The 26,268-nt window shown below is 40.2% G+C and overlaps 1 protein-coding gene across 7 annotated transcripts in view; it reads right to left on the bottom strand.

Moving 5' to 3' along the window:
• Cobl (cordon-bleu WH2 repeat protein) overlaps nt 1-26,268 on the bottom strand; it is a 236,147-nt gene that overhangs the window by 112,936 nt on the left and 96,943 nt on the right. For 3 of the 7 annotated variants that reach the window (XM_076938103.1, XM_034508865.2, XM_076938107.1), the window contains 3 exons: nt 24,683-24,727; nt 21,068-21,165; nt 16,998-17,072 (listed from right to left, as the gene is read on the bottom strand). In XM_076938103.1, coding sequence (XP_076794218.1) covers nt 16,998-17,072; nt 21,068-21,165; nt 24,683-24,727 — 218 coding nt within the window. The remainder of the gene's footprint in view (nt 1-16,997; nt 17,073-21,067; nt 21,166-24,682; nt 24,728-26,268) is intronic. The other 4 variants (XM_076938104.1, XM_076938106.1, XM_076938105.1 and 1 more) reach the window with 2 other exon arrangements.

The raw sequence follows: 26,268 nt of genomic DNA, 5'->3' as shown, positions 1-26,268 counted from the left end.
GTGTAAAGATAAGCAATTCTCCAGGAGGAAGTAGAATTGCTCCAGAGCCTTTTGGACTGGAGGTGGGAAAAGGGGAACAAACCCTAGGTGCCATTTCAAGAGTCTAGTTAATTCTTTGTAAAGATGAAGACTCAACTCCAAGGAGCAACACTGAGCTCCACAACTCACATGGCTCTACTTCCGGCCAAAGTTTACTGGGTTTTGGGGGGTGGGGAGGAGGATGCTCTATTTCTTCCAACACAAAATATTGAGTCTTAGAGCTGGGATGTCACCTTTGCAGACATGAACTTAGGTGAAATTCTTTTAGATGCTGAGTCTTGAAGTGATAGAGAGCCCTTGATTAGAGATGAGAGTCACCAGTCTCCCATCCCCAAATAGCACTAGCTATTCTCCCCTTACTGATATGACCAATACATACCCTCAGAGCAAAATAGAATGAGACTGGTAACAATCTCTGAGTCAACTAAACTTCTCAGGACATTTAGGCATAAACTACCACGAGATCTGGACTCCCCTCATTTTCTGAACTTACTCAAAACTTTCCAACCTTAATTCACGGATGTCTGCTAATTTCCCATGAAATCACAGAACGCCAAGATTTATATAAATTTTGTCTGTTAGCTCCAGTCTGTGACCCACTGGTACGCTACATGCTTGAGCCTGAGATATACGTGGACATCTCTTTCCAGACACTGCAGAAAGATAAAACAATTTTCACCCACCACACCTACGCTGCCTTTTAAAGAGTTTTCACAGGACACTGGCCTGGCTAGAACAGCGGAGAAGCTGGCAAACACATTCTGAGGTTTAAGAAAGAGATTTAATGCCCTGCTCCTCTGCCTTCCTGTCCCCTCTTTCACAATGTTCTCTGAGTCTTAGATGTAGGACCTGTTTTCTAGATTGTTTTCCATTGGGCCTGGGCTCTCCAGCGCTGCACTTTGATTTCTTGTGGTTTTCTGTAATGGTCTCTGTCCATGGCAAAGATAAGCTTCTTCGATGAGGTGAGGATTCACTTCTCTGTGGGTCCAGGAACAAGTATTTAGAACACAGTGAGAGCCTATGTGTGTTTAATAAAGTGGTAGTTTGTAGGTTCGTCTCCAAGATTCCTGACCTCACTAGCCCTATGTGGTTGGCCAGGTTTCCAATACCATATTGGATTTCCCTCTTGCAGATCTGAAGTCTAATTAAAGAGCTATTGGTCACCACCAAGGTATGTGTGACACAAATGTACCCGTGTAAGTGTTCTGGGAATATCAGAAGCTATAACTATAAAGTCTCACTAACATACTTTAAAAATGAGGTGAACGAGGACAACAGCAGAAACGCTCACTTGGATGAATGACAGCCAAAACGCTACCCAACACACCAAATGGTCAGCCCTGAGAACACATGTACAAGCAAAATTACACAGACTAAGCAAATAAAACTTTTGCATTTACAAATGAATTATATATACAATTGTGTCTATCTTATGTACACAAGAATTAGTGAATAAATGAAACAAAAACCACAAATTCAAGAAGCGGTAAGGCAGAGTATGTTTGAGATTTTGGAAGGAGGAAAGGAAAGGGGAAATGATGTAATCATATTATAATCTCAAAAAATATAAAATATTAAAAAGATTAAGCCTTTCTAATATGACAGTGTGTAGTCTTCATGATATAGCATATTTCATAAAGCAATCAAGAAGATACTAAGACATTTAAGGTCAATTTTAGCTTACCTACAGTAATGTCCACCATGTTCTATAGTTTCTTTGAGTAAATATTACCAGGCTTTAATATAAAATGAAAAGTATTCATACTAGAGAAAAAATAAAAGGGCAAAGTCCAAGCTTCCTTGATTAAGACATGAGCATGGTCAGTTTTTTTTTTTTAAGCAGAAAGGGTGCTGACCAGCCTCGCTGCAGCCAAGATCAAGAACTCACAGCAAGACATGCTGGGAACGTAGCAGAGCCATCCCCCCACGTACACACCAAGACCAGCACCTGCAGGGGCCTGAGTGTATTCTTTAACTCAGAGACATCAGCAGATATGTCTTCAGTGATCTGATCTAGCTTTGTAGCCATGCCTAGCTCACATATCATAAGATCTTTGGGAAAGTATACTCTGATTCAAGGAAAAAAAAAAAACCCTGAATGTTTAATTTATTACACACTCTGCAACCTTACCATAAAGGTTTAAACAGTGTTTGAGGAAACTGCTAAACTCTGAAATGGTAAGGCCTCAACCCTACACAAAAAATAAACATTTTATTGCTGCCCTTGCAATAAAATGTTCCAGGATTGGCTGCTAGGCACAGGCAAAAAGGGTAGGCATGGCAACTGCTCGAAGGTTGCAGCTAATTTCTGGTTCAGGAAAGAATTTCAGAAGAAGGGCCATTTCAACTGTAAGTCAAAAAAAAAAAATCTAGTCTCTGCCACAGTAGAAGGGTGTTTATATCCACGGCTGTGTAACAGCTGCTCTGACTTACACTTCTCAGATGACCCGGGGATTTAGTATGAATCAAATGTAGTCAGTGGCAAGGTTCACCTTCCACCCCCTTGTCTGGCCTCATGAGAATTTCCTGCCAGCTGCTCCAGCATTTATCCCTGCAGAGTTCACTGATTCTGTACAGAAACCATCTCTCTCCCCAACATCTTAGCACATTTGCCTTGCCAAAAGCAAGAGAAAAAAAAGAATAAACTGTTAATTCCTCTGTTCAAGGCTTCCCAGTTTTGTTTTGTTTCAATGCGGTCAAAATCACTGCTGAAAGCTTTTCGCTGGTCTCTAGATTCCTGGAGTACTGTTTTCTGTTGTTAAGGAGAAGCTGACAAAGGCCAAAAATATTCTGAAATTGAAAGGAGCTTTCTATGCAGGCTAATGGAAGCACTAATCAGCTCAGAGGCAGCATCTTCTCCCCTCCTTGGAATATGGATGTAGGGCGGACCTGGTAGCCTTGAAGGGACAGAGGATGGGGATGGGCTGAGGGGCATTTTGTTTCTTTGGCTTGAAAGGGAAATATTCTGGCTGGCCCACCAGTATTCTCCAGCTCAGACCTACAGCTGCAGCTGGGCGTTAAAAGTCCTCAGAATAGACAAACAGGAACAAACAGAACATAGGTCAGGGCCCTCATTATGAAGGCTCATTTTTATATATGTTAAAACCCTTAGAGAGTTGTTATAGTTTCGTGGTCATAATATTAATTTTACATGCCCATAGAGTTGACTCTGGATTCTGGTTAGTCTGCTTCTGTGTATCCTGGAATGTAGAGGTTTTTACCAAATATAGACCTTTTTTTTAAAGAGAGACACCCAAAGGATTAAATAGTCACAGAAAAAAAAATTGTCTTTCTTTTGAGGTTATATTACTGTGATTTCTAATATATTACTGTTGAGTTTGTTTTCTTGCTAGCAATTATCATTAACAAGATTCCCAGCATATAATTTTTGCATAAACTAGAATGACAGAGAAATCAGAAGGAATCATCTACACTCTGAGACTAAAACATGTGTAAGCATTATCTCATCCTAACTCTCCTGAATCATAAGAAGTCATTGCTGAGATGCTGCCTGGAACTATATGGTGTTTTTAAAAATGTTGTTGAGTACATCTGGGTTGTTGTTGTTTTTAACATCATGCTCAATTACTTAAAACCACATAGGCATGTTTTTATCTTCCTATAAAGTAAGTTAGCAAAGTAGCTGCAAAACTCAAAATATTTCTCCCAATCTTTTACATTGTTGTCACCAGGACAGGGAAATGAGGGACAGCAGAGGCAGACATAGAAAAGAGATTTGGGCAACTTCAACTCACAAAGAGGTGATGGTGGTTCTGCCAGCTGTATACCCAATACCTCTCCCTTTATTTTATTCCAACATCTGTGCTAAGCTAAATATCTTCCAGGCTCTTTTGTAGCTATACAAACGATGTTTAAGAACATACATGTATTCTTAAACTCTATCCAATAAAATGGACATGTACTTCCATACTTGTTTTCTCTAGAGAGACACCCAACCATAGTCACCCTGGAACTGTGATGTCTGCTAAGAGGCTGCTGTCTCCATGTCTTACTACTACAATGTCTCAAGCATTGTGAGAGAGTCTGAGCTCAGCCTCTGGGTTTTGCAAATATACTTGTTATAGCAGCCTATCTTTCTCTATTATGATAGCCACTGTGAGAGGTTGTTCCTGAAAAAGACCATGGCATAGTTTTAAGATACTTCCCTAAGTATAAGCTTATTGAAGTTGACCACTAGATCTGAGAAGATAAGGACAGGCCAGTAATTGTGAACCACAATGGAATAGACCTCATGGTAGGTAGCAAGTGAAGCCATGAAGCAGAGAGGCTCAAGAGCACCAGAAAGAAAGCCACACAGTCGCCATTACAATGTTCAGTGAAAGAGGTGATATTGTAAAGGAAACACCAGACTTGGGGGAATGGTACTTAAAGAAAAACAAAAACAAACAAAACCAAAACAGTATCCTGGTGATTCAACAAAAGCATCAGAATGCAGATTTCCCTTCCTGTGCTTCTGCCATATAAATTCTCTGCAGGCCATGGGACAGCCTCTTCCTCTGGAGAATCAGTGTTCTCAATACTACAGTGAATCTGGGGCCACCAGTGACATCTGGTTCCAGCTCACTGGTACATGTGCCTGGTTATCCCGACATCAGTCCCTATGGGTTGAGATGGTAGTTCCTGAAGAGTAATGGGTATTCGCAGTTTTCCCTGAACACAAGGTAATAATTGAATGTATTAGTCTATCATTTTAAGGAAGGAGCCTCATTCTAGATCTCTGCATTAAAACCTGCTATCCAACTGTGACAGAAGTTTCAGAATTAATAAATCTTTTCTTTTCTGTGTATATCATAGCTTTGCTGAAGCACTATGATCTGCTTTAGGATACAAATACTAACAAATTGGACCAAAAAAATCAATTCTCATTGTCTGTACTTTGAATACATTATTACATGTAATTGATGGTTCTACTTTAGTTTCCAGCTACTGCACTGTTTTATGCAATTGGAATTAATAACTGTAATATTAATAAGAAAAATTATAGTAAATGATGCTTGCCCTTTAGCATTAAAATTATTTATTTATATACTACCAAATGGCTCCAATGTTTAAAAGAAAAAGCAGGCTGCAATTGGTTGTTGAAGTCAGAAGATAACCCAAACAACAGAAAGCAGAGGTAGACTTTGGCACAGTCAAACCCATGTAGATGGCTGAAAAGAGGAACTCAGTATCACTGTTTGGCAGTGTCATTGGATTTACAGTACACAGAAGATAAAGTTTTAATAATAGTGACAAATTATTGTATACATAGTTTATGGGAGTTCATGGCTTTTTTTCCACATAGTCCAAACTCCCTTCTTTACCCCAAATTAATAAATAAATACTCAGAGAAAGATTATCTATGGAGTAGTACATACTAAATAGAGTCAATACTTGATTTAATGCAAAATAAGCAAACCACCACCTCCCTACTTAAGTTATCTACTTGACTTGTTTAGATTTTACTTGAGGCATCTCTTCTGGGTCCATTTATAAAGATTTCAATGGAAGACAACCTACATCAATCAGGAAATTGCCAGCATTCAATACCTTTCCATCTGCGCATTACAAAAAAGATTTACATAACTTTAAATAGAGAGTGGGACTGGAAGAAGCCTCACAATTTGTAGAAGCACACATGCAAAACACACATACAAATATATGCACATAGTCACACACATTTACAAATACACACATATAAACACACACACAAACACATCAACACAACATATACATACCTACAAAACACACAGACACACATAAAAATACACACATACACATATACATACATATGCACACAGGGACATGCATAAATACACATACATATAAACACACACAAACACAAATATACACACACAGAAAACACACATATTCACACAGACACACACATGTAAATACACACACATATATAAACACAAATACACATACACAAACACAAGCAAATATAAACCAAATACAAAATGCTTCTAGTCCATCTATGACAGAAATCCATCATGCTAAAAGAAAACAAATATTAAAGCTAATACAGTAACTTAGGAATTATGATTAATTGTATAGTTTTACTTAAATCCTCAGGCAAAAAGTAGGAATACATAGATAATAGCAATAAATAACTATGTTTTCAAGTGAGGAGGTCAAACAATTCCTTTCTTACCCTTTTACTTTTTGTGACCATTCTTCCTTTCAAAAAAAGAATCTCCCCAGAGTATCCATGAAGTAGTTATTGTCCAAATTCACCAAATTATCTCAGCACGAATGTCAATGCCATTCCTGGTGAAATATCCTTTCTGAAAGTTCAACCCAGTTATCACCCCAAAAAGAGACACCTAGCTCCATGGAAGGCATGGCAGGAACTATCACACAGCTTTATGGGAGGCCACCCTTCAAAGGAGTTTTGCTGTTTAATTACAGGTGCATGGCTTCACCCATAGCTGAAAGCACTCTTAGCCAAGCTACAAACGAGTCATTCTGTGACATAAAAAGAATTCTTTGATCTTTCTCACCACACAGTGGAGGTCAAGTATAGAGCAGTGGTGATAGGTTATACATTCAGCCTATTTCTGGATGTGTGTTTCCAATAGTAGCCATTAATACCACCCTTCCCACATATATTTACATCCCGGGTGCATGATCACACATGTGCACAGACATGCACACCATGGCCAAAGTTAAGCATGTAAGGGCAGACTTCCAAAACACAAAAGTAAGAATGAAGAACTGGAAATTTTACTTCTTAGCCCTTTGACTCCATTTCTTTTAAATTTTTCTACACTTGAGCTGGAAGTCTTGATGTCTCCTTAAGTTGGAGCTCCGCTCAGAAGACTCAGAGTGGGGATTCAAGAGAAGACTTGAGCGTATGTGTTCAGACTTCCCTCCACTCCCACTGGGAGTAACCCACTTCATATGAGGGAGTGGACCCTTAGCATGAAGAATGGGCTCCCATCTCAGCACTGTAGCCTCAAGCCCACAGCATCAGCACAGGTTCAGTCAGAGTGCCAGAGAGTGAGACTGGGTCAGAGGCCACGGAGAGGAAGGTACAGGGAGGCATGCCTGGGTGGATGCTAACTGCAGGGTGACTAGCTCTTCTTCCTCATTTTTACACTGTTTCTTTATCATTTTTCCATCCTCCCCTCCCTCATCTTTTACCTTATCAATATTAATTGTTCTTATACCATAAATCAAGACCAGACATTAGAAAATAAATCATCACTTCAGAAAAACTGACTCAGTATGCATCATGGTGATTATACTTAGACTTATTATATTTAAAAGTGTTCTATATACTTGAAAAGTGCTGATGGAAAATTTAAAAGCTTTAACCATAGAAAATATCCGTGATATTAAGAGAGATGTTACCTTGGTTCAGCTTATGTCACAAAGTCTATTTGTATAAGAACATATTGTACAGATAACGTTATGTAATTTCCATTTGTCAGTTAAATAAAAGAGTCCTCACTTGTTAAACTATACAAAAATACTGTGTACTGTTTATGAATACTGGTTAAAGAATAAGTGTTTCAAAAGTGTCCTTATCTTGGGTGGAGAATGCAGCTTCAGAGGAGTCATATGACTTCAAGGAGTGGGAAGTATCAGGTGTGCCAGGCTTAGAGAGGCAACAACATTTGTATTTCCTGTGATTCTCAGAGATTAACAAAGAAAGGATACAATATAAATGTGGCTTGACTATTAAGCCTGTAAGCTGTAGGAGATAGGTGGGTGGTTTTGTTTGTCCTCAGCAGTATGAATTGGGCCTAGTAGCATTTCTAAAGTGCAGAAGGACCCTCAAGAGCCTGCACACAGGAATAGGATGCTGAGGACCTCTGAGTCACCTCAGTCATGAATCTACAGTCTGTAACCACTGCTTGTGGTAGGACATAAGGTCAGCATGGGACTCACTGAAGATGGAAAAAAAAATCAATAAAATATGATTCAGCCTGGAAGTCACAACAAAAGCTGGGCAATAGGGAAGAAAATGGAAGGTAAATGCAGAAGCAGGGAGTTCTGGGGGCTTTGAAAGCTGATGTAGGAGTGGACCCATGTGACAGGATACCGGATCCAAGGTCCTAAACACTAGAGATGAACTCATTCCAGGACTGCCAAAATGCTGGGGCTGCATACTACCAGCGAACACACAACTGCCCTACTTGATCTGCCTTGGCCGCTAAGCCTGGGAGAAAGTAGACAAGAGAGCTGGCAGGCATACAACTCAACATTAGACATCTTCAGGAAGAAATAACTCATTGTAAAAAAAAAAAAAAAAAAAAAGTCTGTGCACAGCACAGCTGGCCCAGCGCCTACTATTCTCAGGGTAGAATATGAAAATAAATCCAGAGGGTTAGAACAAGATAGCAAGTGGTCTGAGATAGGATAGATGCTGAGCAATGAGCAGAACAAAGATTCTACAATTATCTGAAAGGAGATATTCAGGGGAAAGCCATAGTGTAGGAAGCCTGTTTCCACACAGACCTAGATCAAGGCACAAGCCTTGATATATGTGCACCAGAAGTTTGCAAGAGTACCATACGTAAGAAGTGAGGTTAGAGAAGTGGGGAGGCCCAAGGAAGAAGTACCCTGTCAAGGTAGCCAGACTTTGCCAGGTCCTGAGCCAAGGGGCCGGCAGACAGCATCTCTCTGGCTGTAGAAGAGTTGCATCAGGACCACAAACCCAAGGTTAAGAGGTGGCTGCACTGACTATGGAGAATTAGCCCTGGAAAGATGATGGCAACAGGGCTGTACCACAACATGAGGTTCTGTGTGCTCCCTGCAGGTAGCAGATGTCCTGATGGTGGATATGGGTGGAAGAGTAGCCAAGGGAGGCAAAGCACATCCTGGTTTCTGTTTAGGCATGGGTAATACAGAACTACCATTTCCTGGATGGAAATGACCATGGGTCCAGTGATCTGCAAGTTACTCCTCCCTAGTAGCAACTTAAACCAATGAACATGCAGCCCAGAGAGAACCAAGCTTTACACTCATTTATTGAAGAACAGGGAGAAGGTCAAGGGAAAACTAAGGATGTGAGAAATAGCAGCTCATTCTTTGAGGGAACAGAGGGGAAATTAGTGTTTCAAAAGGACATTTTCTATCCCCAACAACCCTATAAATACTGTGTTTTTAGTAGAAGCTAAAACTCTATGCTTTTTTTTTTTTTTTTTTTTTTTTCACTCAGAGCTAACTAAGGTGAATTACTTTCTCAGGCTCTATTACAAGCTAAGCATCTGCCATTGTTGGGTGTAGAGTAGCATCTGAAAGCCCATGGCATACTTCTTAGTAGAAGGTGGTAGCATTAAGGTGGGGCTTAGTGAAGACAATTTAGATCACAAGAGAAATAGCCTTGATAGGGGTATTTGAATCTCATCCTCTTCTTTCTTGGATTCCTGGCCACCAAAAGATGAATAAGGTGGCTACCTTATATAAGCCTAAAAGCAACAGGCTAATCAATTATAAATTGAAACCTTCAAAATGTGACCTAAGATAAACCTTTCCACTTTTTAAATGGGAGAAAGGGAGAGAAGAAAGAGGCAGGAAGAGAGAGACAGAGACATGCAGACAGAGTGACAGAGACAGAGAGTATTTATAAAGATGGAACCCAGGACCATGTACACAACAGGACAGGCTACATTGCAGACTGTCTTACTTTTTGTTCTAACTTTAACATACATGTGCACATGTGTGGGCGTACATGCAGAGATCACGTGTGAATGGTAGAGCTCTACTGCTCTCCACCTTATTTTTAGACCTAGTCTCTCAGTGAACCTGGCTATCACTGAGTCCCTGGATCCTCCTGTTTCTGCCTCCCAGTGTTGGGATTACAGACACACATTGCCACACTTTTATTTTTAGCGTGGATACTGGCAAGTCTGAACCCAGTCATGCTTGTGTGGTAGTACTTTGTGCCCTGAGCCATCTCCTTGGCCTCCTTGTCTTAAGATATGTTGCTTCAGTAACACGTGCTGATAAACACATCTCTAATTGGACAATTAGAAATCTAACGAACTCGGACATTCCAGATTTTTTCGGGCACTGAAATGATGCTTATGTTTCTCACTGAAGCTTTTCAGATTTTGAACTTTTAAATGAAGGACTATCAGCTAGAAAACCAAACACAAATACTGCAGACATTTGTTGTGCCAAGTATTTTGGATAAGGGGCACTAACTTGAGCTCTCACTGCAAATACTTTGGGAGGAGAATTCACTGAAGCTTGAAATATAATTGTTTTTGCAGCCTCTTCCACACTGGCCTGAGGAGGGGCATAATATGACTATTTTATTTCTAATATAATTTTCCTGTTTGGTACTTCATGGGGGGGGGCACATATGGAGGTCAGACAGAAGACAACCTGTGTAGTCATTTTTCTTCTGCCATGTGGGTCCCAGGAATCAAACCCAGGTCTTCATACTTGGCAGTAAGTACCTTTACATGCCGAGTCATCTCATCAGCCCAAAGTGAACATTTTGATTACTACTTTTCACAAGTACAGAGGAAAAAATATTTGATAATTCCTCTTGACTGTGTACTAAGGTGTATATACCTCTAATGTATCACTGTTTCACAACTGAGCCACGGGAAAAGAAATGCAAAGCTGAGCAGCTTCACAAGGAATTGGTATTCCCCCCTCCCCCCCCAGGGGCATGCCCTTTTGGGAATCAATGTAGTAACATAGTCTTCCGAAAGCCATAAAATTCCCAGATGCATTGATTCACTAATTCTTCTGCTAGCACTATTAAAAAAACGACACAAAACAAACAAAACAAACTCCCAAAGGAAACCGGTTTTTGGAGACAATGGTGGCCTGCATGCGTCAACAGCAAGAAGTGACAGACAGATACACGAGCTTCATCAAGAAATGGCTGAGAGCCTGCACTGTGCTCCCCCTTCTCCACATCACTTCTCCTAAAGCCTTTGGGTGGTAGCAGAAATGGCTGAGAGCCTGCACTGTGCTCCCCCTTCTCCACATCACTTCTCCTAAAGCCTTTGGGTGGTGGCGATGTTGAATCTACTCTGCATGGGCAAAGGCAGCTCTGCAAGCTCAAAGAACTGTGTTTAAGTCAGAATCCAACTTGCAGCAGACAGAATCCAGAGTCACTCCCTGCCTGCACAGCAGATGGAACCCAGGGTCTGGTATGTTAGGCCAGGGCTTTGCACTGAGCTGGATGCCCACCTTCCTTTTATGGAAGCACGTTCAGCCTTATCACTGCTACGAAAACAGTGCAAAATTTTAAGCATACGATGTTAAATGAAGGGGGAAGAAATCAAGCCTGCCACTCTCTGTGTGTGTCAAAGTGACTCTACCACTAAGAAAGGCTCAAAGTGACAAACACTGGAGACTAGAAGCGTTCAATGGGATTTCCAATCTGCTCATCCACATACTAGAGGCACAAATTGGACTCAGTGGGTAAAAAGACTAAGGGCGGATTAAGTTCAGAGCGATAGATGGCATTGTGGTCTTGCAGGAGTTAGAGTAGGGGGGTTGGGGGGGGATATGATAAAATTTACTTTATACCTGCTTGAGATTCTCAAACAATAAATAAAAAATATATTTTTAAATTCCCATCTGCTATTCATTTTATAATTTTGAATAAATAATGTAAAGATACAGTCTATACAAAATTGATTTCTAACAAAATTTAGTTCTACCCTACACGCACATGGCTCAGCCCTCAGGGTATATTTTCTTATTAGTAATTTGCGAATGTTCCAGAAACAGGCTTCTTGAGCCTTTCCAGGCTAGGACACACCTAATTCCTTGTACTTGTGGGAACACTGACACCATGTGGTGGAGTCAGCTCCACACACATGCTTCTGGCAATCTCTGGGAGCTCATTGTCTTGCCCCTGAAACCAGTGGTAGCTGGGAAGGAAGACAGGCTCGAATGCATGGGAAATCTGACAGGATTTCTTTAAGACAGTATTTCTAATAACTGTTTCTCAGTTGTCCTGTGTTCATGGGCTTCCTTGATATTTTCTGGAGTCATAAATGTCTGGCACAAAAAAAAAAAAAAAAAAAAAAAAAAAAAAGGCCTGAGAGTGGAGACTACAGCAAGCATTGAATATGGAACCCACTGCAAAACACTGCAGGAGGCTCTGTCCACACAGGGGAGACAATGCCGTGCTACCACAGTTTGTCCCATGAACTGAACAAAGCAAGCGAATAAACTATCTTTATGTTTAATTTTATTTATGTTTCGATCATTAACATTCATCAAAAAGCCTTTGGCTTTTCCGTAGCAAGATGGTAGTATTAATGAGGCTTTTATTAATAAATTTGATAGGTGCCTTTATAGAAATTGTTTTTAACCAAATGATGGGGACTGTTAAAGGTAGATTATCTCTCATGGCTAATTCTAGACAAGGTCTTTTCCTTGCTCATGGTCCCTTCACTAATGATAAGTTCTCTGAAGTACATTCCCCACCATGGGTATAGAAAGAGGAGCTTCCTGGAAAGTGTGGGATTTCAAGAAAAGTATTTAAAGTGATTGGAAAGGTGCTAAGTATATTTTATGAGATACAAATGACAAAGGTAGCTAAATCTTAGAACAAGGCAAACTTCAGTTTATAGAACTTGAATTTGCCTGAGAAGTGGGTTATGTAGACCATCTACATTGATACTGGGTTTTTTGTTTTTTTGGTTTTTTTTTTTTTTTTTTTTTTTTTTTTTTTTGGTTTGTTTGTTTGTTTCATAGACATAATAAAGGACTTAGGCTCCTTGGGATTGTGTTCACCATTTCAGAAGGCTCCCCATGGGTGGTGTTTAGGTGAGCCCTGCAAAGGCTCAGAGCAGCCCAATGGGAGAGGAGCACTCAAGACTCACAAAGATACACTGAGCTTTCCTGGAGGATTTTTACCAATAAGGAAATAAAGATGGACAGGCTTCTCTGCTGGGCTGGTTTCTAAAGCTCAACTCCTTGAGGCAAGTGCTTGTCCTGGCTCTCATAGAGACTGGCACTACCTAAATACACACACACACACACACACACACACACACACACACACACACACCTCCAAGTACCTCCTAGCTCCTCAAAGAGATTCTACTGTCTATAAAATGTTATATAAAGGCTCAGTGAAGCCCAATGGCAGAGGAGCACTCAAGACTCACAAAGCTTGTAAAGCAATACGTGTAGAGTGAAAAATTATAAAGGCCATCTTATGAAATATGTGTAAATTTTTCGCCTTAGACCTTGGGCAGAAAAGCACCTGCCAGCAGGTTTGGGTCCATCTAATTAGTTACAGAGGAGGGGGGAGTTACAGTACAAAGGCCTGTTAAGAACATCCCAGAAACTGACTGGCCAAGGGAAGAACTACACCCTGCCCCATGGTACGGCCTACTAGTGTTCAAAAAAGGTAAAACAACCAATCCTGTGCACCCGCGAGAAAGTTCGATTTTTCCCTACCCCGCCCATATATAAGTGCTATGCCCCTGAGCCACGAGGTCAGTCCCTCTATCCCCTATGTGAGATATGGGGATATGGGCTGGCCCAGAGCTCTGATTTAATAAACCACCTCATGTGCTTTACAGCAAGACGGTCTCTCGTGTGTCCTTTGGGTGCATGCTATCCTGTGACTTAAGTAGACCCCTTTCTGGGGAGTCCCGGACCTTTCATACGCAGCCATGCACAGGGCCTAGAAACATTAGAAATCATGAGATGGATCGCTTGCAGCTTACCACTGGATCTACATACTGGTAGACTCTTAGTCTACATAGTATAACTAGAAGGAGAAATAGCTGCTGCCTTCACTCCTTCAAAACAGAGAACATACAACATTATGTGACTCCAACTGCTGATGCAATTGTATCCTTACCGTCAGTTAAGGGTGTACTTGCAGGCTTCCATTGTTTTCAAAATCAATGACTAACTTAGCCTATCAAAGCTTCATTTTCAGACTTTGTTTTATGTTTGTTTTTTTTTTACATTACATTATTTTACTAATTAAAAAAATCACATATCCCAGAGAATACTCCACAGCCGTCAGTGGTCATCTTTTCCTTCCCTCACAGTCCTTGATCACACTGAATCATGGTTGTTTGACCGCTCAGTCTTCCACTGAAGGGCCCCCTGGATGTTGTTTAGCTCCTGCTATTACAAATAATGCCACAAAAAAAAAAAAAAAATGGTCTCCTGCATCATTACAAACTCTGTCAAAGGAGCTTTTATGATTGATAGATTGCTATTTGTAGAATTTCTGATGCAAAGAATAATAAATCTACCTATAATTTGGCTAAATATCACCAAATTCTCCACTGTAAAAGCTATAGCATTTTACATTCTGCTCAGTAACACATTTACAAGTCCCCACAGATTAGCCAGCAGAGGTGATGGGCAAACTTCCAAAATTTTGTTATCTAATAGGTAATAAAGTTTCACTGTAAGTGTAAGTATTTTTCATGACTAAGTTTCAACTATTTTCAATTATTTACATACCATGTATATCAGTTTTCTCTCTGCCTTGTCTATGCAATCGCATCTACGTAGCAACTTAAAGATGCCTTCTCTATGGCCCTCTTCCATGGGATATTCAGAGTTTTACAGTTTCTATACTACTTTCACATTCAGATTTACTCTCGCTGCCCCTCCTCTTTCCCTAGATTGCTTACTTATGCCTTTATTCTTCATGCTGTCATTCAAGATTTGCCCCCCCCAGTTAAATTTATTAATGTTCTCATTAGCACAACTTGAGTTTTAGCCACAATTAGAAAATTGTTCACACATGGTTTCTGCTGGTCGCATGCCAGGTTTCAATATGAACATGTAGATTTCTGATCTTTGGATTTGTTCTGGTGTATGCAGTGAAACATGCACAACTTTTATTCTTCTTCATGGTCATTCCCAGCTTCATGTATTGATGTTCACTGCCCTTGCTCTTGAGTTGACTGTACTGTTTCTGTATTTTCTGTGCAATTGGCTCCATGTTTTCCAACTGCATCACTGCTACCTGCTAGAATTCTCCTCAAAGCTGCAAAATCTACTTGAAAAGATCAGTAAGGCTTTCCATTTGTGAGGCTCCTCAGGTTTTTCTTGGATCTTCTTGTTTGTTAATTTTTTTCTAACTAAATTTTTATTTATAATTAACTTAACTGGTTCTAAAACAAACCTAACTGAAACGATGTTACTGAATAACCTGTCCAGGAGTATGCCCTCTGTTTTTATAAACAGTTCTATGGCTACATATATTTGCAGGATGATAATTTTTTTAAAATGCTTTGGATATTTTCTATGAAGTTTTTGCCTAGGTTCTCTCATTTATGACTCACCTATCTTTCAATCAACTCTCCATCCATCCATCCATCCATCTATCCACCCATCCATCCATCCATCCATCCATCCATTCATCCATCCATCCATCCACCCATCCATCCACCCACCTATCCATCCATCCATCCATCCATCCATCCATCCATCCATCCATCCATCCACCCACCCACCCATCCATCCACCCATCCATCCACCCACCCACCCATACATCCACCCATACATCCACCCATCCATCCACCCACCCACCCATACATCCACCCATACATCCACCCATCCATCCATCCATCCATCCACCCATACATCCACCCACCCATCCGTCCATCCATCTACTTATTCAGCCAGCCAGCCACGCGTGCATATCATGACTATATTCCTACATAAATCAAAATAGCTCACACAAGCTAGCAATGCCTCTTACAAAATCAAGCTACCATTCATTAAAGTAGGAAGAGTTACTACCTGGTTATATAATAGCCTCAAATATGTGAGATGCCAAGCCCTTAGATATAATAGGTTTCCTACTCAAACATAAACAGTTTGTTTATTGAGTGTGTGAAATATTAGAAGACATTTTTCAACATCTCTTGGATAAAACAGGTTGATGAAAAGACAAGCCTGAAAGAGTAATACATTTATGGCCATCAAAAAACATCTTCTGTTGATTGAAGTCTGTTTAATAGCAAAACAAACACAATGCCTCACTGATGTGATTAGCTCATATGGGAACTTACTTAAGACTACAACAGAAGAGGTTTCCTTAAAATCATTCTATTCAGTCTGACATGATTTGTATGGGGAAAGGCCTGGGCTCAATGGAGCTTCTGGAATTGCATTAAAGCCTCCAAATTGCAAACATTCTTACTTGACAAAAAGGTGGCTACAATGAAGGTGGAAGTCTGGTTCCCCCAATGCATTCAAGTAAGGGCATTGAGAGGAGGAAGCCTGTGAAGTCAGAGCATTAACTTTTCAAGTGCACACAGCAGATCAGTACGTCTCAGCACAGCTCAGAGGCAGAAGTACATAATTACCAGGGGCACATATTCATTTATTTCCTTGAACTTTAAGATATAATTGGTCTTTTGTAACTAAGGTAAATTTGACTTTTTCTTAGACCAACAATAAGGGCTTGCTGTACCAATTAACTTAGATGACAGGCATTTTCCTCGGTCTGAATGAGCTGACTTTCACTAACTCTAGACCTTGACAAAAAAAAACAAGCCTAAGACTGTTCTCAAATAAAATTCTACATTCTTGACCAAAAAAAAAAAAAATTGACTTAAACCCCCCCAAAATACAAATCATTAAGAATTTATTTGCCAAACCTAGTAGAAAGTAGGACTATTCCAAAGACCTCAAATTTTACAAACATACAGTTTAGAAATTACCCATTGGCAAAAGAACAGTCATTGTGATGAGCATTTGACAAATGCTAACACAGCCTTTTCTTCCTTTATACATCCCAGAAATTACCCATTACAGTGTGGCTACAAATCTAGTGGCTCCCAAGTTTTGGCCATGAACAAATCTAGAAGAGAATTTTTGATCATAGGTCACTGTGCTTTGAGGTATGCTGTGTGGAAAGACATCAAAAAAGTGAGTGGCGGTGATGTAGTAAAATTGCTCCACCCTTAGAGACAATTCAAAGATCTGCAGTGAGAAGTTCTGCCTAACTGGCAGCAGCACCTGCTGGATTAAATACTCACGTTCAAGTCTCCTCCAGACGCTGACTTCGAGGGGTCCTCATCACTATCTGCACCCGACAGCCCAAGATGCTCAGCCTAGAACACAGACATGCACCCCACCATCAACTCCAGGAGAAAATAAACTCCAACAAGAGCAGGCATGAAGGCAGCTATGAAAGCAAAACAAAACAATACAAAACAAAACAAACAATAGCACAGCCAAGCTTGAAAGCAATGGAGGGTGCAGAGTCCATATGCACATTCCTCCACTTTACAAACTGGAACACTGTTTTGAAGCACCTCCTAACCAAAGCACTCCCTCACACAAAAGTCAACCCCTAAATCCACAACTCATAGGAAGAAACTTGTTTTTTCCTCTTTTTTTGTTCTTTCCCCAAAGCATTTCTTTATTTTAAAAAAATTCAATTTATACATAGTAGTGGCTGTAAACTGGCAAAATTAAAATAGCAAATCAACTGATTAACTAGGTCTTAAAGATTTCAAGGTTTTAATCTCCACGTAGTTAATGGATTGAGTATACCCAGAAACCAGTCACTAAGCAGCTGCTTCCATCTCTGTCCATAAAAGGCAAACAATAATATACCATCGGCTGCACAATCAGGTAGGGAGTGCTAATTGGAAAATTCAATTCCCTATCCTCCTCATGAGAATCTAGGGACTTAACCCAAGAATTCATACTTTCAATTAGATCTTACACTAACATTTAGGTATGTTTTTAAAACAACTAGTTTGAGAGAATGACATGCATTAAACATTAAAATATTAAACATTTGTCCTTACTTGCCTTAGCCAAAATTATATACCTTTAAGGAATATACTTTATTAACATTTTTATGGGCATACACGTTGACTCACTATATACAACTATGCATATTCTTTCTTAAAGGGAACAAACTAGAATATAACTTCAGTTTGAATGCGTTCCTAAGTGCCCATTTTTTTTTTTTTTTTACTGAGGCATGAGCTTGCCTGTCTGTCATGTCACAGGATTTTAAGAATTGTTTTAAAGTTACTTACTCAAAGTGCTTTTTATAGATAAAGAAATTGAAAGTCACACTTTGCTAAGCACCGTACAATGTGAATGGATGATTGACATGAAGGACTTAGACAGGTGTTCATTCTAGCATTTACTAGTACTGTAACTGACTAAATTATAAAGATGTGAGCTGCTTGACCATACTGATGTACAGTGATGACCTTCCCTCTCAGGTTTCTAGGGACACTAGGTAAGGATGCATTCAGCATGCAAAAATCTCAAATTATAGCAAGGATCGAAGCAAAGACCTAGGAAGTGTATGCATCACACACAGACACACATACATACACAGACACACATACATACATAGACACAGACACACACACACACACACACTGAGCAACCCAGTAGAGACAAGGCTGAGTAAGCAAGTGAGCAAGTGGATGATGTCTAGAGCAGAAATATATTTAAATAAAGCAGTAATAGAAGATGAGGTACATAAAAAGTGATAAATGACCTTAGAAGTCAAAGGCACAAAAGGCAAGCTAGATATTCTTATAATGAATAGGGCAGATTGTGTATCACTCTTTCCCTGACAGGACCTGGGTTCCTGGTGTTTGCCCTTCCCATTGTCAAAGTTAGAGGGTCTCCACACTTCCAGTAGATAGACAGAGTCTCCAGTGGAGGGATGGGGACACCAACCCACCATCAAAATTTTTGAACCAGAATTGTTCCTGTATAAAGAACTGCAGGGACAAAAACGGAGCAGAGATTAAAGGAAACGTCATCCAGTCATGGCCCAACTTAGGATCTATTCCATGGGCATCCACCAAATGCTGACACTATTACTGATACTGTGTTATGCTTGCAGATAGGAGCCTAGCATGTTTGTCCTCTGAGAGGCTCTACCAGTAGCTGACTAAGACAGTTGAAGATACAGCCAACTATTGAACTAAGGTAAGGGACCCCTGTGGAAGAGTTAAGGAGAAGGATTGAAGAATCTGAAGGGGATGGCAACCATGTATGAAGAACAAGTGTCAACTAACCCAGACCCCTGGGAGCTCCCAGAGACTAAGCTACCAAACAAAGAGCATACATGGGCTGGTCTGTGGCCCCTAAGCACATTTGTAGCACAAGACTGCCTTTTCTGGCCTCAGTGAAGAGGATGTGCCTATATTTATAGAGACTTGATGCCCCAGGGAAAGGGGATGTGAGAAGGATGAGGGGGATGGGTGGAATTGGTGGGGGAGCACCTTCTCAAAGGCAAAGGGGAGGAGGGATGGGGTGAAGAACTCTTGGAGGAGGGAGCAGGAAGAGGGCCAACATTTGGAATGCAAATAAATAACAAAATTAAAATAAAAGAAGTTAGAGGCTCTCTAAACCCCAAGCTTTCACAGTTGCTTTACTAGCTAAACCAAACGTTCCCCTACCCTTATATTTTGCTTTATCTGCTGGGGATTGCATCTCAGTGAGGGAGTTGCAGAATCAGCTAGATCTTAGGTGAGGGATGGGGAATTAAGGTTTTATTATGAACTGGTAACCAAGGGGACGGCAGAAAACACAGTCCCAGCAAGTTCATTTAAACAATACCAGGAACAAAAACACAATTAAGAGCCCTGAAGAATTCTGTTCTTTAATTTCATTTATACTTAATATGAAAGGAAGAGGCCAGGAAAGGAAGGGGAAGAACAGGAGGGGGGTGAGATACTTAAGAATAAAAAGATCTCACTAATGAGACATACCCTGAGCACAGATTTTCAAAGAACACAGACAAACAGGATAAAGAGCACAAAATATATAATTACATACCTCATCCTTCACAAAGCAGAATGAAAAAACCATTACAAGGTTTCAGGAGGAAGAGAGTACAGGCTGTGCAAGCTTTAATGATATGAGAGTTTGGTTGTTCAGTGTCTGGAAATTCATGTAGTGGTCTAGTAGAAAGTGCTGGCTGCTGCCACAGCTGGGCAGAGCTTGGTGTAGTTCAAGGACACCGGGCAAAGCACCTTAGGTTTTAGCACCACCACCACCAGCAAGCACAGGGTAAATCATAATTCTAAGACTGCAGGTTCAGAAGGAAAGGGCCGATATCTATATAGCACAGAGGTGCAAGTCTATGAAGCTGAGCTGAGAGACCTCCTCACCTCACAGATGGAAAGCCTGTTCTATCCCAGAGAGTGGTATTGATGTCAATTATTCATATTGGTCTTTTTTTTTTTTTTGTAAATATGATGCATGTGTGTGTGGCATATGTGTGTCTCACATACATATGTGTCTGGCTTTCTACACGTAGCTGGGGATCCAAACTCAGTTTTTTATGTTTGCAAAGCAAATGCTCTTACTCACTGAGCTGTTACTTTAGCCTCAGTTTTGTATTTTTGAGCCATACTCATCATCAAGGAACAGATACTACCTGTTAGTAAAACACACGTATTAAAAGAATACAATAGTGCTATTGTGTTCTTTGCCAGATAATTGAAGGCATTTTTATGATTTTGAGGCTTTTATAACTGAATAGAAAAGTAAAGCTCTTCATTTTCGCTCTTTGTAGTATGACTTTAAATGGTTATATAATATTGCATTTTTATTAGGAATATAAAGACTTATTGAGCAAAGAACAACAGGATTAAAACAATTATAATGTTCTGTGATTTCAGTCATGTTAAAAAGGTTAACAAATATTTAAAAACTATACAGATAATGGGGCAGTTCGAGAACAGATAAAAATCGTCTTGATTGGAACCCCTTTGAACTTCCTACTTTAAGCTGGAAAGCTGGAATCACTTTCATGGACACTGACCATGATATTTAGACTTAATAATGCAAGATTCACTCATTCAAATCCCCAAGAGCTGTGTGCTGAGTTTCACAGCATGTTGTCTGAATGTGAGCACTCAGCAGGATGTGGCTGAGGAGTTCAGAGGCTTTCTGCTCTACCAGTGAGTAAACACATTCCCTTAAATAACTGCCTTAAGCCTCTAGGGAAGACTCAGCATCACTAAATAGAATTATTTTTAAAACTCCCAGACAGGTGCAGTAGAAATATTGTGAGAAACTCCTTTATATCCTACAGAGTCACTTGCATGTGACTTACCTTACTGTTGCTCCTTTTATTAACTTTGAAAAATCCAAGAAATTTTTTCTTCTCTTTATCTGTTTCATCATTGCCAAGTGACGATTTCCTGAACATTTCTGGAGGGGGGGAAAAAAAAAGTAGTGCTGTTATTTTTCAGCATCTGAAACATGAGATTAAGTACTTCACTTGTTAAAACCTTAACTGGATCCTTTAATCTGTTAGTTCTAAGAAGAAAATCATCACGATTTCCTTCAAAGCCTTCCGTGCTGCCTCAAAGCCCTCCAGTCCACAGGAAATCACGTGAAGTTCTTATACAGGTTTTTAACGACTAAAGCAGCATTTTCTCTGAGAGTGGCTTTGTCCTTGTGGAAGATGAAAAGAACTGAATCAATGGATGGTCAATAGCAATGCTTTTCAAGAGAAGCCTCATGCAAACTCTGTCGTTTTACATTTGCCAACAGCCGTATGAAAGATAAATAAGTAAACTTCAATTATAATTTTATCTTGTCAAAAATAATTAAAATATTATCATTATACTACAGTCCATATGAATGTGACTGACGTTTTACACTTGCTTTGGTACTGATTCTGCAATGGTAGAGTTCACCTGAGGCTGGCAGTGCTTCTCCATTTGGAGTACTTAAAGTTCTAAATGCAACAGATGCCTGCTTCTGCCCAATCAAACCGCATTGCTCCAAGGGCTGTGACACCTGTGCAAAAACAGTCTGCCTTAGGAGGTATAAGTAAGGTAAAAATGCCAATTAAATCATGAAGCCCCTGTTCTTTTTCAGAACATGGGGAAACAGTGAAAGAGACTTGGTTACTGTTTGAATCAGATTTCCAGGGGTTCTATTCATCATTTTTTTCTTTCTTCTATATGTAATTAAAAATTTGACTGATTTTGGTTTATGAGTATGAGTGTTTCCCTGTAATACATGCCTGTGTACTATGTGTGTGCCTGGTACCCACAAAGGCCCAAAGAGAACATCAAATCCTGACAACTGGAGGTACAGATGTTTGGGAGCAGCGTATATGTTCTGGGAACCAAACCGAGATCCTCTGAAAGAATAGTAAGTGTCCTTAGCCACTCAGTTGTCTTCACTCCAATCCCAGAACAATTCTTTTTTAAGAATATATTCTCCTATTTGCCTATTCTGGGCTTTCATTCACCCTGCCCTTCTCTTCCAACACATAAACATATGAGGGAAAAACAAACAAAAACAAAAAACAGGTATTTGTAAAGGGTAGAAAGATCAATTTTCCAAGATCAAACAGCAGGACAGGCAGACCTCTAGACCACTGATGGAAATATTCTCTTATAGAATTTGACAAACTGTCGTGAGTATATTAACCCAAATCCAGCAAACATCTATTAATGTTTTGGTCTAGGAATGTGTGGTTTCATATCTAAGTTAAAGAAGAATATAAAAGTCAATGCATTTAAAAATATGTACGAAACACACTCTCCACTCAACAAAACCAAAGCCAGGCCCGGTGGTTCTTAAACTATCCTGCAGGAAACAAAGCTTTTGTCCTGTTTGGGCAGGCTAGGCACTTAAAGACATGCAAGAGGTTTAGCTAAGGAGATTAGTGGGCTCTGATTCACACAGCAACCAAACCAAAGGACTTACTTACATGATGCAGCTGTACAGATACACATGCACACACATAATTATAAGTTAGTCACATCAAACCCCTTACTCAGTGTAGAACTAGGAAGAAAAAAAAACTTATACCACAGAATAATATATCCAAACTATGGCATGTGTTAACATGTCTATTTCTAGTTTATATTAGTTTTGCAATTGAATGGTATATGACTAGAATATATTAAAATTAATAATACTGTAGAAACCCATAGATAAACAAGAAAGAGAATATGTTACTATCACACAGGCAATACTACAGTACCCATGAAAATGATAGATTGAAAGCAAGCTGAATCTTTTGTTTCTCTCCCTGAATAGAAAATGACTGGTCACAGGACTGAGGCCACCTCATAAAGAAGAGTTATGATGACCCTGGCACCAGAACCATGCTGTTTGGAAAGGGGGCTTCTCCTGCTATTCTCTAACAACTGTATGGTACAGTAGGGCCTCATATTTCACTGCCCCAACCTACACCTCAAGCTGATAATACGTTTTTAAAGGCTTTGCCTATGGATTGATCAGAGACATATAAGAGGTTCCTGATACTAGATAAACACTAGAAAGATGACAGCAAAGCAAGAGAGATTTCTCACTGGCATCAGGCTAAATCTCCATAGACAGCTAGGCTGTCACACCAGGGCAGTAAGCTGTAGACATATAGATTTCCCTGGAGAGCATGTGCTTTAAGATGAACGATCATGCATGTGAGCTTATTTTCAAGGCTCACATTTGATCTTCAGGAAAGCACTTTCTATTTGGACTCATTAAAGTGATGGAGATGATGATGATGAAGGTAAGTTGGGTGACACCAGAGATGGAGAAGGTGGAAGTCCAAAGCAGCTGTTGGTCTAGATGGGAAAGTGGAAACTAGGCAGTTCCATGGCCACTGAGCAAGTCCCTGGAAGAGAACAGGTGGGACTTCCCACATGGTCCAAGTGAGTATTATCATCATATCTTATCTTTAAGGTGCAGTCACCATCCCTGAGTAAAGGAAGCCGTAGTAAAGCTCCCTTCTCCTCAGTCCCAGTCTGCCCAAATCCCCAAGCATAATCTCACAGGATGGCTACAGTGGTCATTTATGTGCATGTGTGTCCCGTTCAGGACAATTGTGCTCCTTAAGGGAGAACGCTTGTGTGAGAAATTCTGTTGCTGAGGCAGGTTGGCTATGGGCTGGAGCCCCAGCACTCAGACAATACATAGCAGACTGGGATCCATGCAAATGCTACATTTTCTTTCATTAATTTAAAAAACAAAAAAACAAATTTGTTATCACATACTCTAGCAAAAATGACAAACTTTCTCTCAAATATAAAAACTCATAGGAATATTAGCCTTTTAATGTATATATATATATGTACATATATATATGTATGTTCATATAAGTATGTGGAAAGTGTAAAAGACTCATTAAAATCACAATTCACATGTGTATATGTTTATATGTATATGCTTCTGCAAATTTGTAAAAATATATGTTGCTGCCTCTTCATAAATATGTGTATGCACATGTATATAACAGAGACTTTATAAATAAAGATGTCAAATTTGAACTAACCCTTTGCATACCTATATTTATATGATACATAGGGGTCAGTTTCAATCCAAACTGGTGGATACTCTATTAGGCAGGAAGCACAAAAGAAAATAAAAGACAAGTCGAGGCAATAGGAACTAGTGTTATTTCTGTATACATCACTTTCACTTGAAATTCTGAGCTACAGAATTTCTGTCTTCAACAGTCTCAGCCATTTCCATGGATTAAAGTCACATAGGAAATTCTCACACAAAGTAATTATTGTCTTAAAAAACAAAAAATAGGGTACTAAAAACTTAAATCATAACCTCAAATCAACCCAGCAAACCCGCTCCCTTCCCCAAAATGCCTCGAGCAAAACTCAGTTCCTTTGAGGTCTGACAGACACATCACCTCCATGCACCCTCCCATCTGGAGCCATGCAGAGTGCAGCCTGTGAGCTCACTGTACCTTGACAGCTCAGGGAAGGCTCAGACTGCGTTTTGGTCAGAAGAACTGGAAAAGGCAGGTGATGAGAAAATGAGAACAGCTTGGAGGTCTGCAGCAGCCCAAACCAAAGATCTAAGTACTTTCTCAGCCTCAAGTGTGGGTTACTCCACCCACAATAGAGACAAAGGCATATGTAGAGCTGGCCTGTACCTCCAGGCCTGGGTTCTTAGTCCTAGCAACAGGCTGCTATGCCTGCTGTGAGCACAGGGGGCAGCAGAGCCTTGGAATTCTTCAAGCTGCTCCTTCAGTGTCCAGACAGCGGAGGCACAGTAACCTCTAGTGGCCATCTCCCCTTTCTCTGTCAGCTGCAGAGATGAGCAAAAGAAGGCTACCTCCTGCCCTCTAGCCCCTTGCAAGGGCACCCCACATACACTCTAGAAGTTCTGCTGGTCAACTTCAGAAGAGAGAAAGGTTGTCAAGGACACCCTCTGGATTCTCCTTTCTTCTTAGATGTTTGGTAGTCAGCAAGATGAGGTACAGACACATGAGGCAGGATGGTTGGTAACCAAGGTTACCAAAAGAGGCATGTTATAGGTAAAAGACAGACAGCTTGCCTTGGACTTGGAGGTCTGCCCACCATGGGGCAGGGAAATAGATTGTCAGGCAGTGAGCAGTGTCCTCAGGGTATTTGGAGTAGCTAGTTCCAGTAAAGAGCAGAAATGCAAATTGGCTGCATTTTGTGTTCAGAAACTCTCCATGCCAGTAGATTGTAAAAGCTGTGTTAGCCCTGCTGAAGCCTTCAACTTCCATGTCTCTGATAACTGGGAGTAGTGGGGCTTCTCCTTAACAGAGAGAGGGTCAGGTTTGTATGGCTTCTCCAGGAAGCAGTTTGACTTCTGTTTTTCAAACTATGTCCAAGCATGGTGTATAAGAGGCCTCGGTGTGCAAGCCTTTCACTCTGATTCCTAAACATAGGACAGTTTTTTTTTCTTTTTCCTTCCCTTTCCTTCTTTTTTGTAGAAGAGATTTTCTTTTTCCTTTTGTGTTTTTTTTCCTCTAAAATATTCCATAATCCAAACTTAAGCATAACCAAACACACTCATAGCAACTGGGTGTGCCACTGACGCTGGGAGTCCTGTCTGTGCTTTTAAGAGATACTGGTTGGGAGATCAGGTATGAGGCCCTGAGTTTACTCTCAAGTACTACAACATCAGCAGCAATAAACCTGACCAGATGTAATACTCTGTCAGAGCACTCTTTTCAGGAGGCTATTCCACATACCTGACACTACATTTCTTGTATGACAGATGAGAGGATGAATACAGAATCCCCAGGGAAGGTAAAGTGTGGCCTGGACCCATAGGGGACAGCATGACCACTGTTTTCACAATATATTTGCTAATAAGGAAAAACACATTTTTAGGAGAGATTATCTAAAGAGCTGCATGTTAAAGGCTATAGAAGACCAACTGCATATCCTTAAAAGTTCAATTGATCTGGAGAATAAATAACAAGTAACATAGATAGCCATCATGTCAGTCTGCCCGGTTTTGTAAGGGTGCCCTGCAGGTAGTCGTGGCTGCTCTGAGTTCATGATAGCAACAGCT

This window comes from Arvicanthis niloticus, chromosome 7 (assembly GCF_011762505.2).
Source record: "Arvicanthis niloticus isolate mArvNil1 chromosome 7, mArvNil1.pat.X, whole genome shotgun sequence".
Classification (NCBI taxonomy): Eukaryota; Metazoa; Chordata; class Mammalia; order Rodentia; family Muridae; genus Arvicanthis; species Arvicanthis niloticus.
The sequence above is the reverse complement of the archived record's forward strand: the minus strand, read 5'-3'. Positions and strand labels throughout refer to the sequence as shown.